This window comes from Anopheles coluzzii, chromosome 2 (assembly GCF_943734685.1).
Source record: "Anopheles coluzzii chromosome 2, AcolN3, whole genome shotgun sequence".
Taxonomy (NCBI): Eukaryota; Metazoa; Arthropoda; class Insecta; order Diptera; family Culicidae; genus Anopheles; species Anopheles coluzzii.
Window position 1 is genome coordinate 21,472,161 of NC_064670.1, and position 15,216 is coordinate 21,487,376.

Here is a 15,216-nt window from a genome sequence, read left to right on the forward strand (position 1 = left end):
TTAACACGATGTTTCACAGTCCATTCGGATGGAGAGCCTCGGTTGATCGAAGAACAAAGACGAATGCATCTACAAAGCGTTTACTGGGATTTTGCTACTATTTTAAAAGTTGTAATAACCTCTTCATAATTGATGGACTGTTCAAATAAATTTGTATCGATATAAAATTAAATCATTTTTGCACAAAATCGAAGAAAAGTTTCGCGCCCTCCGCTAGCGTTGCAGTCTTTCGTTAAACATTCACGCGATACTGTACGCAAATGTACTGCTACCGTTCCCACCGCCGTACATCATTTAGCTTCATTGTGAAAATAAATAAAGCGAAACGATTCTCCCCGTTTGCCCTGATACCACACTCCTCGCTCTCATTCATTTTTCTCTTCACTCTCTTCCTTCCCGCTCGTGTTGAATGGAATGCTGGCCAAATCCGAGAGTGAAAACTCATTAACGGAGAGCAATTAAATTGCACCCCATCTCGGGTGGCTCGAACGCGGGTCTCTACCCCCCCGCGGGGAAAATCGCTAGCTAGAGATAATAATAAAAAAGAGTCCGATGAGGGTGGTGGCTACTACACTCGTGGCTGCATTAATGGCTGCGTTCCACGTGCGCGGAAAACATCCGTTTCCGTGACTGTCGCAATTTCCTCCCCACCACACACTCTCCCGCAGGTTGTTTCTAAACCCTCGAAACGTGGTGTTTGGAAAATACGGCGCGCGCATCGAACGTTCTACACCACGTGAATTTTGTATCGTGCACCATTTATCTTATCCCCCGAAGCGGCCACGTTGCCGCCAATCTTCTACTTCCCGATCACGTCCCCTTTGACACATACACAACAACTTTTTTGTGTATGCATAGGCCACATTCGGGAACCCAGAGGCCCTCCGTCGCTGACACTTGCTTTTTTCTCTCATCAAGTGAAAATTGCTTCCATTATTTTGCTTGCAGGAAACGATCTCTGTGTATGTGTGTGTGTACGTTTTCCCTCGACGGTTCCACCAGCCATGACGCTGCTGCAAGCGAAACAGTAACGCCTAAACGACCACGAGGCTGTGACTCTAACGCTCGGCACGATGGCATCGTGATTATCCGTTGCCAGTGCAAAGCGATTGTTGTCCCATCGCAAACAAATTACCATTCGCCATCAGCAATGAAATAACAATAAAGAAAACATTATAATTTACATCCCCTAAACGGGGAGACAAGTAAATTTGTACCAAGAGACGCGATCGCTTGCTCGGCGACGTCCGGCGTCGTTTTTCGCTTCTGTTCTTCTCTTCCAAATGATGTTGGTGGGTATGTGGACAGCACAATCCGAATAACAGGGCAGGTTTGAATCGCTTCAACACTCTCCAAATCGTTTGATATCTTCGCGCAAGGTTTCGCGAATACGCAATCATTGCTATATTTGTGTAGTAGCAGGCCCGTTTCGTAGCGCTTATTGTCACCGATCGTCCGTCGGCCAGATTTGGTGCACGAAGGGAAATTCCTTCGCCTTCATGATGTAATCCCATATCCACACCGGAAGAGGAGAGCGACATATTTGTATGCAAATGTGGGCACACTGCCAGTGCGGTATGATGATGATGAAGTAGTAACGTAGTAATTGAATTTTCGTCTTTTTATGGACAGATTAATCCACTTCAGAAAGCGCATTAAGACACGAAGATTTGCTTTCTACTCGTGATCACCTCACTGTGAATAAAGGCAAAGCTTTTGCTCATTCATGAATCATAGGAAAGCAGGGAAATGGTAACACATTTTGGCACACATTCCGGCTGCTGAGTCATATCTTGATAAGCTACTCTAAATTAAATCATTTTATTACCGGTACATCAAACGCAATGTCTCGGCGAACATGTGATGCCGTCACGTACAATCCACCAGTGCCCTCGTGCTATAGATAAACAATGCTAAACAGTGCCACATACACATCCACATAATGTTATCAGTCTATCAGCCACGAGTATCAGCCTCCTCGTTAAAGGGTTCCGCCGTGTACACCTACCGCGGCAAGTGTACGGAACGTGGTTAGTGAGATATTTATGAGCCCGACAAAGTGCGAAAACTCTACTGTACGACGACTGCCCAGAAGGGGTTCGCTTCGACAGAGGTGAAGGTTACGGTATTGGCAATGATCCAAACAGAACTGACCCGATCTTTACCGTCTATACACGCGTTCGAAAGCACGAGTAGGGTCGCGCGGCGCACGTTAGTCGAGTCGGCGAGTCGCCAGAACTTCGCATCTTATGGGCATCTCGTACACTAGATGCCGAAGGTGGTAGGGTAGAGCAGCATGGTGGCAATAGCGACCCGATCTACACAATAAACCGCCGGCGCTAATGACGGGTGCGTAAGAGGTGGACTCGAAAAAACGTATTTCCTCGTTCTCGCGGGCAAGATCGTGCCCACCTTCCTCGAGTGTCGCTTGCGCCTTCCTCCGGGGTGGTTCTCCGGTTAGGGCACAGATCCTCCGCTACCACCCCCTTCTTTGTGGCGGCTGTGTAAGTGAGCTTATTAATTGCGCAAAAAAGTACCTAGCAGCGCATTGCATAGCTGCTGCTGCCTGCTGCTGCTGCCTGTCTCTGCCTGTATCTTTGACCCTGACCGGAGACGCAGTGGTTTTTGTTTCGTTTTACTCCGCCACTGCACCAGTTCTTTCTACATCGACACACACACGCGCACGCACGCAGCTTGAGTAGAAGGCAAGTGCAAGAGGCTTGCGAAAGCTAACAAACCCTCACCGACCGACCTCCCCTTTGCTAATTGGAGCTCGATTAGAACCCGTGTCGGTTGGGACGACGACGACGCTTACCTGTGCTCGATGCCACCGCGGGCTGATGGCTGGTGGTGGGCAGATCATTGATGACACTGTATCCAAAGTAATCCAGCTTGAACGCGTGAACTGCTGCCGATTTTCCGAACACACACACACGCACGTTCGCTACCGATCGCTCTTCATTCACTTGTCTTGCGGGGGTCTGTTTCGCTGCTCACTTACGCACGTTTTCCTTTTTGGCAGCCACTCGGCGTAGCGTCTTTTGGGAAAACTTTGGTTCCACCAACGTAACACCCACACGCCGTAGCAAGCAAAGCCGCTCCTCTATGAAACTGTCAATAAAAGTTCAAACTTTAACATACCGAACGGTCGGGCCTACTGCGGTTCCTCCTCTACACCGTGACGGAAATTTCCCTCGTTTGCCGCCATCGAAGGTGTATGGCAGGAGGAGCCACAGTACACAGTTTTACGATCCCGGCACATGGTAACGGTTGGCCGATAGGGGTTGAATCTCGTTGTCACTTTCACACTCTCCTACAGCAAGAAACCGTGTCCCGGGCAATGGGCAAAGATGCAAGCGACGCTTAGGGACGCGTGCAGACACTACTACCAGCGCGCACATCGCACTGACCACCGCATGCTCTATTAAATTTGGACACATTTTAATTGCTGCTTAAGCTTTCGTAAAGCTTTATACATTTTCATGGCCGGTGCACGCTTTTGCTTCGGGCACGAGTTTGTGTGCGATTGTGTGTCTACTACTGCTCGCTAAACTCCGAACCGTCCCCGGCAGCCAGTGAGAGTGAAGAAACGAGTTTTTCGTGTTTTCACAGCTGGCCTAACGCACCCCCCCCCCCCCCCCCCCACGCGGACTGCCAAACGTAAGTTAAGGAACAACCACACAAAACGTTAAAAAGTGAAACGTATAAATAGGCATCGTTTTAAGGCTTGAGCAAATGTAAGTGGCGTTGTACTGCCGTTGTTGGATTATTCAAGAAAGCATCACGCAAAATGATGGTTTCGAATTGCAGATAAAGCCTGATAAAACTTTTAAGACTGTTTTTATATGGCTACAGGGCAGCCAGTTGATGTCTTGGTCAAAAATATGTCATTAGGCCTTTTTTGAATATTGAAGTAGTGCCACCTAGTAACATTCTCACAATGGAGCAGCCGGGTGGTCTAATGATCTAACGCGCCGGTTCCTTTGAAGACCGTATTAGCTTCGATGCCCAAGTGGAATGTCCCCCGGTATGCCCTTTACAATGCCGGTATGACTGGTGTCAGTTACGCCAAACAAAGGAAGAAATGGAGAACATTCTTAACAGGGTTGTCACTAATTCGAACCACAATCAGATAAGCTTAATAAAACATTAAGTATCTCCAAAAGTAAACCGTGCAATTATGGTCTAGCGTTCTTAATTCTCTCACCCACAAAAAAAACAACAACATTCTTTTCAAATACGCATATTTCTACCACCGATCACAACACACAAATGTTTACGCTTTTCAAACAACCAACAAAAAACCACTGACACTGTGGTGTTAGCCACATGTGTGTGCATTCATCAACTACTATTAGCACTTCACGGCCACGGGACGAGATGCTCTTGGAATTCAAATCCAAAGCCCCGTCATCTCCCCTCAATTGTGACACCATTTTTAGTTGAAATTCTAATCAGCAGTTGGGCAAACATCAGCACCGGAGCTTTTAGCACCTTTTTGACTCACACCGCAACGTACCCGCGACGACGCTACACAACGTTCTTTGCTCCCAGCTATTGTGTGTGAACTTACTCCTATGACAGCAGAAACAGTCTAGCTGTCATTCCATCCACTTCAGGGTTACGGCTTGCCTGTAACACAGCAAATTTCTTCTACATCGAGTGCCGACAAAGTACAGGCTTGATCGAAGGCGCTCGTTGTTTTCTAGCCCAAACCAATATCCTACAGTTTGGCTGCAGCGCATTTCGCTCCACGATGACGTTGCAGGATATGAGCGGAACAGGTCGGCCAGGCCGGTTTAAACTGCATTTTGAGCGCGGGACCGCGCGCCCCCATCAAGCGCAGTGTGCCCTTCAGAGGCTGATTGTGCGTCTTGTGGCTCGGGGGTAAATCGAAATTTCCCAAACATTGTCTGACGTTCGCAGACATGGTAGCGTCATGGTGCTTAATTCGGATGAAACAACACCTTTTTTGTTTTGCTTACACCGAGCTATTCTCCGTCTGTTGGGAGGATTCATTTCGGTAGAAAATTATATTCCGCTCGCCGAATACACAATTTAAGAACACACTGCCAGACCAAACGCCTAAAACGGGAACGCAGTTCGTCACGTATCATTACGTTGCGCATCGTACCGGGGAAGCGGTGAAATTTTGCCACACTACATCTCACTGTACATCACGTGAGATTCGCGCAAAAGCTCCCGTCAGACCCTGGATGCTGCGCGAATAAACAGAGGCAACGGTAAACATGGGACGCGCGTTATCACAATGCGACACCTTGTACGCGCGGCTGCTTTGGGGAATGTTTTCACACTGTCACACCTTGGATTGAACTCAGCACACGGTACGAACGACTTCACAATTTGATACATTCACGATACAAATATTCGTTTACACTTCTAGCTTTGTAACTTGTAACTTCCAGCTACTAATCTACACAAGATCCTATCAGGACACAGCACCTTTACCACATGTTCCCAGGAATGGAAAAATATCCATGTCGAAGATCTAGGCAGATCACGCTTGCCGTGTACTTGCCGTAGTAGGCGCCACCCTGAGCACCTTCCGTCGATCGCCCACACCAAAAACCCCCAAACCAACAAACTCCGCAAGCTCGGCGCTACCTACTGGATTGTGCGCTTGGCACTGCTGCAAGTTCACCGAGGCGCGCACCGTTCGCGTTACCGTATCTGTACGGTCTGCGTCAAGTGATAATCCCGAGCCTGTCCGAAACCGAGACGACGATGACGCTCCGGTACAGTGTGTTGTGTGTGCGTGCGCTGCGTCGGCCTCCGTCGGCCCTCCGCGCTCCGGCGTCTCGCGGTTTGCCGGCGGGGTTTTGCTACCTCTCTCCCCGCCCCACCTCCCCCTCCCCAAGCCCTCGGACGTGGCGCCGATGATCTCTACCGGTCGCACGGAACTCCCTTTCCAAGCCCGCTGCACACGCTGCGCAGCACTAGTAGTTCACTCTGGGCTCGCCGCGGAAGCTTTCCGTTTTTACAGGCAGGCACGGTATCAACCTCGAACGGCGGCGCGATCAACAAATCGCTTATGAAAACAGATACGATCACAGAGAGAGAGAGAGCAACTCTCTGTTGAGGTACACACAGGAGGCTGTATATGCTGCTTAGTAGCAGCGCCACACGATCGTCGAGCCGCTATGAGAAGCGATCTTGTAGAACAACGACCGCACAGTCGCCAGAACAGACGGGCGCTGCTGATCCAACCACCGTATATGCTGACGAGTAATAACGATCATCCCCTCCACCCTCGCAAACACTCTCTCACACACACGCACACGTGTGCACACTGGCACTACCGCGAGTGTCAACGTAAATGCCATCGCAAACGAACCGGAGATGATGTCGCCGCGCTCGTGTACGAGACAACCATAAAGCCAACCCCAAAACGACAGGTAGATAAATAATAAACAATAACACTTCGTCTAAAATGATACACGATACACACATGGCACCTCCACTCCCCTGATCCGCATCTTCAGCCCATCATCCCCCACCGTCATTCGCAAAACCCGCATAATTAGCAGATAATGAATTCGCCCACGACAGAGCAAGGGATGGAAAGTTGGCGAGAAAGGCAACACGGCATTAGAAAGATAGAGATAGAGAAAACGTTGTGGAAGACGAGAGAGAGAGAGAGAGCGAGGCAGCTGGATGAGCTCTTCCGAATCGACGTGACTGAGGAAAAATTGACGCTCTCCGGTTCGTGATTGCCCGGTAAGTCACGCTAACGAAAAAAAAACTACCCGCACTAGCGATCGGTCACGCTTACACTAGCGACCGGTTGATGGCGCCACCGTACAAAGCGCCTTGCTTACCCACCGGCCAATTAGTGTTGGACACTTTCAAACTGCTTTTGCGTGCAAACGAAGCAAAACAAAGCCTCAACCGAATTCTAACTGAAACTCACAGTTTCGACGCAATTTACGCAATTGCGAAACCGGTTTATTCTTCTCTCGCTTTAATCCAGAACTGAGCATCCCCGCGAAGGACCAAGAACGAGTTAACAATATTCAACAGGATTTGCATATTTTTTGGCAATCGGATACTTTCTTCTCGCAGTGGCTGGAAATAACATAAACTCCCAAGCGCAAGGCTTGTTTTGGCGAGAATGTGTTTGGCGTTGCATCGATTTGGCGTGCTGCAGCCAAAACTGCACCATGCATCCATATCATTTGTGCGCATGCTTATTGCATTCGAAATTCCCTACTCAAGCTTTCCCAATGGTCCATAAAAGGGAATGTCTGATTGTACAACACGGCGCGTGTGGTGTGCGAAGTTTTGGAACGGACGAAAAGCTCCACCCTCGCCTGTCCCTATCTGCGTTGCAAAAGCCAACTAGTTCAATTAAATTATGTCAGAAGGCAAGAATCGGTTGTTGAAATTATGGCAGCAGAAAAGGAAAGCAGGTGCACCACCGATTATTGTCTAGCTTGGTGAGGTACATAGTGAGCTAGGCACGAAAACTTGTTTCAAGTGAGCGTCACTGAAGGTAACCGGAACGATTACGATTAATCAATGCTAAAGCCCCGCGTGGAGGTGATATGTTTTGGTCCACTTTTTCTGAACATTGCTCAAAAATGTTCCAGAACGCCTTGCAACCCGGTGGCAGCAACCGTTCAAGGTACATCACATAGAATACTCGTTTTCACTCGCAGAATTGCGGCGGCAACGGTGAAGGTTCGCCAAACCATTTTGTTCAACAAATTATCAACGAACCAGGTGACCTAACCGGCATTTAGGACACTTCGTTCTTCATAATTAACAAATAGCGCACCCAATAAACAACGCAATGTAGCGCTAATGGGTTCCTGTACCACTTTTGCACTGTGCAAGGCAAGTCCCAATCCCAGTCCTTCACCTTATTTACGCCGCAGTTCTGGTGAGCGTTCCTGATCTTGATTCGATCCTGCGCAACGCATCAACACAGAGCCGAAGGTTACTCGGTTGCGTCCGGGAGTAGAAGCCGCGAAGCAATTTAATGAAGCTATAAAATGCATTCCCGAGAACGTTCGACCGATCCCTTGACGACCGTTGTATGGCCTCCAGGCACAGGGGAGGAACAGCACAGCATACGAGCCGAGCCGGACGATCCTGCCGGGGCAGATGGGTACCGCGGGCGAACATTATACGAAGGCCACCGAGACAACCTTTAACGATCCTGGCTCTTATGCAGTCCTCTGTGGGCTTCAGCGTTCTGAAAGGCTTGTGCGACGCGAGTGCAAGCATACACAGGAACTTCAAGGTGGCTTCCTCGTTACAGAAACAGAGGAAAAAATGCACCCACTCCCGCCACATCTCCCGCACCCGCAAACCACTTGCTCCGACGGACGCGTACACTTTCTGCCCCTTTTAAGCGGTTGTATGCGCGATTGCCTCTTGCATTGTGTGTGCAGCGTTTTGATTAATCGTGAACATTTACATCATGGCACGGCCCTCAAGCCGGAAGAAAGCACTACACGACGGGCGCGATTCATGGGGTTCGGTTTTATCGATTCAAATCGCACTCCGCAGCACCGTCCCTGCTTAATGGCTTGTTAATCGACTGAAGCTCCCACGCTGCCTCACGCCCCGTTCGAGCGTTTTCGTTTTCTTCTCTTTCTCTCTCTCTCGGTCTGCCCCGGGCGTGTTGCCTTCGCTCCACCTCCGTCAAGGTTACGAAAGCTTCCGTTTGATTGATAAGCTGGGGCAACATTTACCACCCCCTGGGCGGGCTAGCTGACCACCACCACCCCCTTTTACGGCTAAGGGCATGCACGCTAGTAGAGCCGTACGCTAGGTGGCCAATATGCCGATTTTACTTCCGTCCGATACACAAACACACTTAAACACTAAAGTTCACACAGTTCACCCCAGCTGCCCTGCGTCGGTGGTGCAGTGCCGTATCGTACAGAGCACGATCGTTACACACGCGGTTTCGTTCAAAACTGTTCTACACGCACGCAAAACGCGTGCGTCCTCCGTGCGCTCCGGTTGCAAGAATACTGAGGGCATGCCGGACGCTGTCCGGTCGAGACCGAACGTCTCGACTCGCGATACCGACGAGAGCCACCGTACGCAGATCCTGGCTTGGGTGTGTGTTAGCGGTGCTGCTTTGCTCCCACATCATGCATCACACACGGCCGTGCGCCAGTGCACCCCAGCGTGACCTTTTGCGCTTCTAGAACACAGTCGATCATCGGGTCCAAACTTCCGTCCGCGCAACGGGTTCAACCACTGTTGCTTGCGCTTAAGTCCTCCCCAACCCGTACCATTCCAGCCACATCAAACCTTCACACCTTCGCCAGTTGTCCCCTAGGATGTGCCGCCGAGCAGCAGGGATGATGCGGCAAGCGTTTGTCGGTGCGCCGTAACGAAGGGCACGGCGCAACGGCAAGCGCAACAGTATACATCCAGTGAGAAGCTGACGTTTGACCTACACGGCCGCAGCCTGACACACCAGCGACGCGCGGAGCGTGTATTTGTATGGTGTGCCGCGAACTGCCGAACCGGAGACCCGGTTGGCGTGGCTTTGTGAACGGCACGACACAGCATTCACAGGCCCGCGGAGGTGCACAGGTTTCGTGACACATCGCGCGTTAAACGCTTTGACGCGACAGGACTACGCACTTCGCAAAATGGGGGGGCCAGAGGTTAACCGATCTGCCCCGTTCAACGCCGGTTTGATCTTGAACGACCGGACCGCCATTTTGTGCTGCCCTCCCCGCGGGGGTTCTCTCTGTGAACGTGTGACTGAAGGACATCCAGTTCCGCCCGGGCACTGTCGAAGTGCGTGCCCCGTGTTCTCCAGCGCTGCGGTCAAAGCGTATTGCACGAGGCAGAGATAGTCCGTTGCCCAAACGCATGCTGGTGCGGGTAAAACAGGTGTGTGCATTCGGTTACTGTTACGAATCTTTCGCAAGGTCCACCTCGGGATGTGTGGAAGTAAGTCGAATAATAACGAAACTAGTCATTTTTGCCCACTAATCAGCAGCTAGCGCTGAGCAGGCACAATACATTCAGTGGTAAAGTGAAGCAACCTTACACATTAATAAGCGCCGTGTCAAATGTCAGGGAGCAGCACAAAAAGGGTCGACCAAAAACCGAACAGCCGAATAGCCGTGTGTCACCGAGGTCGTCCGGGGCTGGTGGTTCGCGCTGGTCTCGGTGAGCAAAAGTGCATTGGAAGTAAAGAAAGAACAAAAAAAAGTCTACTCTTACTACCCTACAAACCTTGTATGGAATTGTACATTGAGATCTCTCGGCAGGACCTGATCCTTCCTTCCTTAACCATTCCGTGCAAACCAAGATTCCTGGTTATGCTTTACTACAGCAAAAAAACTCACACACACAAAGAAACTGACAAAATTGGTGTCGGCAAAATACAAAAGAGGCGTGTTGAGGCACTGAAAACTGGTTGTCCAGAAACTAAGTGACCTGACCTGATAACTTGGATTTTTTTTTTTGTTCATCGCCTTCAGTTCAGACAAACGATGACGCAACCGCTCTACCGCAGGCGGGCTACAATTTCACCAATTGCTGGGCGCGAACCTCGGGGGGGGGGGGGGGACCACAAAACTTGTCTTTCCTGTTGCGCTTAACGAGATTTTTCCAAAAACCGAAAGCCAAACCAAACTGAAAGACCTTGGCTAAATAAATCGACATCCCTTTAAGGATGTCGTCGTTTGGTGTCTGTGTAACAGAGGGGAACTGTGAAAATTCTTCAAATCTTGGCAGGTTTCCATCATCAATTAACCTTCAATATGACCAACATATGTGTGTATGAAACCTCTACTAATATTGATTCCAGCAAAATTGCCCGAGGCGGTCCAGAGCCTATTCAGCAACCAGTTCCTTGCACCTCAACATTGCTAAGGCACGCCCCGGGTCCATCCCATAATTGGATGTTACGCTTCGTTTAATTACTTTTCCAGCTCCGTGTCTGGGACCGGGCCTAATCGGAAGTGCACCCGCGCGACCTGCCGGGTCTCTAATATCTAACTAGGGTGTAAGATACGGACGTCTGACGTCTGAATAACTTCCCTCATTTCCTTGAACCTGTGTAGGGCGCGCACTGATGGCCAAAGTCACCCAAGTTTATCGGGCGCGTCGCTATCACGATCAGTGCGCGTTGGTCAGTTTCACGTACAAGCACACCATATCAACGCTGGACCTGCCTATTTGCACAGTCAGTCAAGTCAGAGAGATGAGATAAAGATGAGAAACCATCGTGCCAGCCAAGACCCAATGTAAACATGATTGTGCTTAGGAGTGGCTGTATGAGTGTGTGTGTGTGTGTATACGTTCACAAATGTGTACGTTCGAGCATAGCGTACAGAGGGTGTCGGATATTAAAACCTACACGGGAGACTTTTCATTGCCACGTTTTGTTTGCCAACTGATGAACTTACCAAGGTCGCAGAAGGCACAGCTAGCAAGTTCACTGCGTGTACTGTGCAGCTTCTTTGGGCACCACTTTTGATGCCCTAGGCAAGATTTTAGGAAAGCTAGACAAAACGTTTATTCTTCTGATACAAACATGCGTGGGACGACTATCTAAGCAAAAACCTAATGCATTTACCATTTTTACTACTTTTTACTCCACGACTACTAAGAGGTCATACAAGCGTTAGTGATTAGAGAACGGTCTAACGTGGTGTACGGAACTAAATCGATCTCGCACACGGCGTATCGGCTTTCCGAACTTCTGCGGCCGTGTCTGCATTTCGTTCACGGAAGCAAACCACAGAAACTTGGCAGAAAAAATGTCATTCTAACTGCACGAGTTTCCGCCGTACTGGATGGAGTCACTTCCGCTTCTCACCAAAACAAAAAACCCACCCATTCCAACGAGCGAGATATTGCACACCTCGACGCGCTCGACACCGTTGCAAACCGGATTGCTTGCTGGATTTGCGCAACCACCGATCCACATAGCGGCGTTCGGCGGAACTAATCCAAATCGCGGCGATCGCAAAGTTGGTCAGAATTGGTGGCTCGCCGCGATCGGAAACCCAAAACCCCACGAAGGCCACGCGCCGTTTGGGTTCCGTAACTGGGGCGCCCGGGTGGTTTTGGCAAACAGCAATTTCGAATGGCAAATGAGCGCATCCAACGATCGGTGCATGGCGAGAGTGATGCAAAACATAAACACACGAAATTGCAAAGAATTGTTGAGGATTGGCGAGTGTCGGCCAATTCTAAAGTCGATAGGCTCGATCGATAATCTCAGTTGGCATTGCAATCCAAACTGATGGGGTTTATATTTCGCTTCTAGCGACAGCTTCAATTGCTTAATCTCTCCCAATGCTATCGCGCCTTCTTCGCCCTCTTTCTTAATGAATCGAACTGATTCATTGCCCTAGGGAGTCGCGCAAACGCATCGATCGAAACGACAAACGAGTTCATCTGGGTCACCGAGTGCTGGCCAGCTAGTCATTAACCTTATTTCGTTCCGCATCGCCGGACACCCGTGCTGCTGCTACTGCTGCTGCGATTTTGCACACAGGTCACGTATACACATTGCGCTTGGCTGTGCAATCCCGCCACTCCCGGGACAGGTTTTGCTGCCTGCACCAAACAGCCCAACAGGGACGCATTTATTTTGGCAACATAGGAGGACACGTACCGGTCAAAGGCTACTGCAACCCTTCCCGAGCCCGGGCAGACCAAGAACTGGTTCAGGTTGCGTAAGATAAGTTGGTAGTAAAACAAAGCATGCCACGCAAACTGCAGCAGCCTGTTAAAACGATCCTTGAGGTATATCTTGCCGTCGTTTGAAGAGCAGCTTCGCCACAAGTGTTGAGAAATGAAACCGAGAGTTGTACGCCTAGATTGGTAGACACGATAAGTGACAGGTGCTTAACTGTAAAGAGAGGCAAAGCACTTGTACGTGGCAAATGGACTCCAGCATACTTATTGTTGGCAATTTACAATTACTTGATTTATCAATCTCCTTCACTTTATCGATCTATTTCCTAATGTTCTATTCATTCCAACCCTCCTTCGGCATCTTTCCGCGATGCCATCAGAAGATAGTGCCAATGGTGTGATTGTAAAACTGCACACCGAGCTGCATCGAGAACGTCCAGCCAGTCGCACCATCGTGCAATTAACTCCTCTAGGGCTTAAACAACCTGTAGGAGTGATCTTGCTATTGATCATTATTTTCCACCTCAGCGGTTGCTTCAAACAACGTAACCGCGTCCCCTTAAGGTATGTCGATTAGGAAACATAGCATTCTAACTCTAATGGCAGGTAAATTTAGATAGCAATAGAGTTGCTTGTAGTAAGAGTAGAGCAAAAAAAAAAGGAAGAAGCCTTAGATTGCTCTGTAGCAGTTCCCGTTCTACCTACAATTGGTCATTGGGTCGTAATTGTACATAAAAATCTTAACGAGCGTCAGTTTAAAAAGCGGTTCATTGATGAGTTAGAAAGTGTAATGTCCATTAGGGCCTACTTAAAAGTAAATTATCAGTTACAGGCACCATTACACAAATTGAGCTCATTTCAAACACCTGACATCTTTTTTGTTCTGTCTTCTCATCTGTAAACTCAGTGCAGAGGTGCTATAATGATAGCGAAATTAAATCGATAATAAGTCTTTCATTTTATCTTGCGAAAAAAAGAGACAGTCCCATATAGACCGGGTGAGTGGAGAGGAATGGAAATAGCACTGCTTACAATAATGAATTGGCTGCAACTATCAGCCCTCATACGTTTTGTCTTTGTTTATGTTTTTTTGAGGGGTGTTAACATTACACCAGGGGTAAGCATAATTCAGTGCCAGTCACAGCTTAACAATGACAACCCATAAGTCTTACATAAGCCACAATCTTGTCTTGGCTCAAAAAAGAGGCATGACCTGCATGGGCTTCAGCACTTAAGCAAGCATAAAAATCCGACCCCCTTCGAGGTACATCGAGTGACATTGTACGAGCGCAGCGCTAAAACTAGGACAAGTGCATCGTAAAATATTGCGGTCGCTGCCACTAAGCCGTCTCCGCGGTTGCTTTCGAATGATGTGGGTAGGTTGGTAGTAGATTTACATATAAAAATACTTTTTGATAATAATTTTACTCAACGGTCTTTACCTGTGGAGCTGTTCTCGAGCTTGGAATATGTTATTAGAACCATGTCCATGTCGGCGAAGCTTAAAATAGCTTATTCCAGATGTTATGGCATTTATGCAGACATCTCAAGAAAGTTGGATGCAAATGTGTGCTCCGTCGGCAACAAATAAAACCCAAAAAAATACGCATTCCTACCGCTCACATTCTCAGAACAGAACCTTTTAACCTTTCCCCGTGGTAGACACCGCTCGTGAACTGGTTTTCAGTGTTCAGCAGCCCCTGCAGGAGTGTAGTTTACGATTATAACGTCGCGAACGTGACCGTTTCGCGCGGACATCACTACCATCCCTCCCGTCCGAGCAGCAGCATCAAACGACTGAGAAGTAAATGGGCAACCTACCTGCTTCATGGTGATGGTCGTGACTCTCGTGCCCGTGATGCCCGTGGTGATGATCGTGGTCATCCTGCAGATGGTGCTTCAGATGATGCAGATGGGCGTAGAAATGGTGATGGTGCAGGACGCAGGCGAGATCGGTACAGTTTAACATAATTCCGTATTATGTGCCGAGTGTGGGGCTCGGCTGCTGGATGGATGATAGCGTCGCCTTGCGAACCTTGTTTTGCTTGGCTTTTTGTTCAACAACTTTCCACACTGTTCACTATTAGCATAGCCGCACACGGTGCGAAAAGAATACCTTTCAAAATGTCACCTCGTGGTTCACGTAATCCGGGCCGGATCTTCCGGAAGATTTTGCCTCACACCTGTACTCGAACCGGCATGAACCTGTAAGACAGCGGGAAGAGAAGAAGAGTGTGATTAATGCCGGCTTTTTGCTTTTGCAACTCCTAGCTGTACCCGTACAAGAAACGCTAACTTCTTCCCAACTCCTCAGACGGTCAAGACAACTTGCCGCCGATCGTTAGAAGCATAACGCACACACACACGCACACTCCTTTCTTGCACGATGCGAGATTCAAGGATTTCGAGAACTATCCAAAACCCACCAGCCGCTAACGATAATCAACGTCAACGTGGTGCGTTCAGTGCGGACGAACACTTCCTGCAACACACCTGCGCGCTCAATGTTCTAGCCTGTTCGGGCAAGATGAATGTACTGCCAGCTGCTAGACACTGACGACATAG

The 15,216-nt window shown here is 49.1% G+C and overlaps 1 protein-coding gene across 4 annotated transcripts in view; it reads right to left on the bottom strand.

Annotated features, from left to right (window-relative positions):
• The window catches only part of LOC120953322 (protein catecholamines up-like), an 84,169-nt gene that overhangs the window by 51,640 nt on the left and 17,313 nt on the right, over positions 1-15,216 (bottom strand). For all 4 annotated transcript variants that reach the window (XM_040373149.2, XM_040373148.2, XM_040373151.2 and 1 more), the window contains one exon: positions 14,473-14,856. In XM_040373149.2, the coding sequence (XP_040229083.2) occupies positions 14,473-14,620 (148 nt within the window). In that variant the 5' untranslated portion in view covers positions 14,621-14,856. The remainder of the gene's footprint in view (positions 1-14,472; positions 14,857-15,216) is intronic.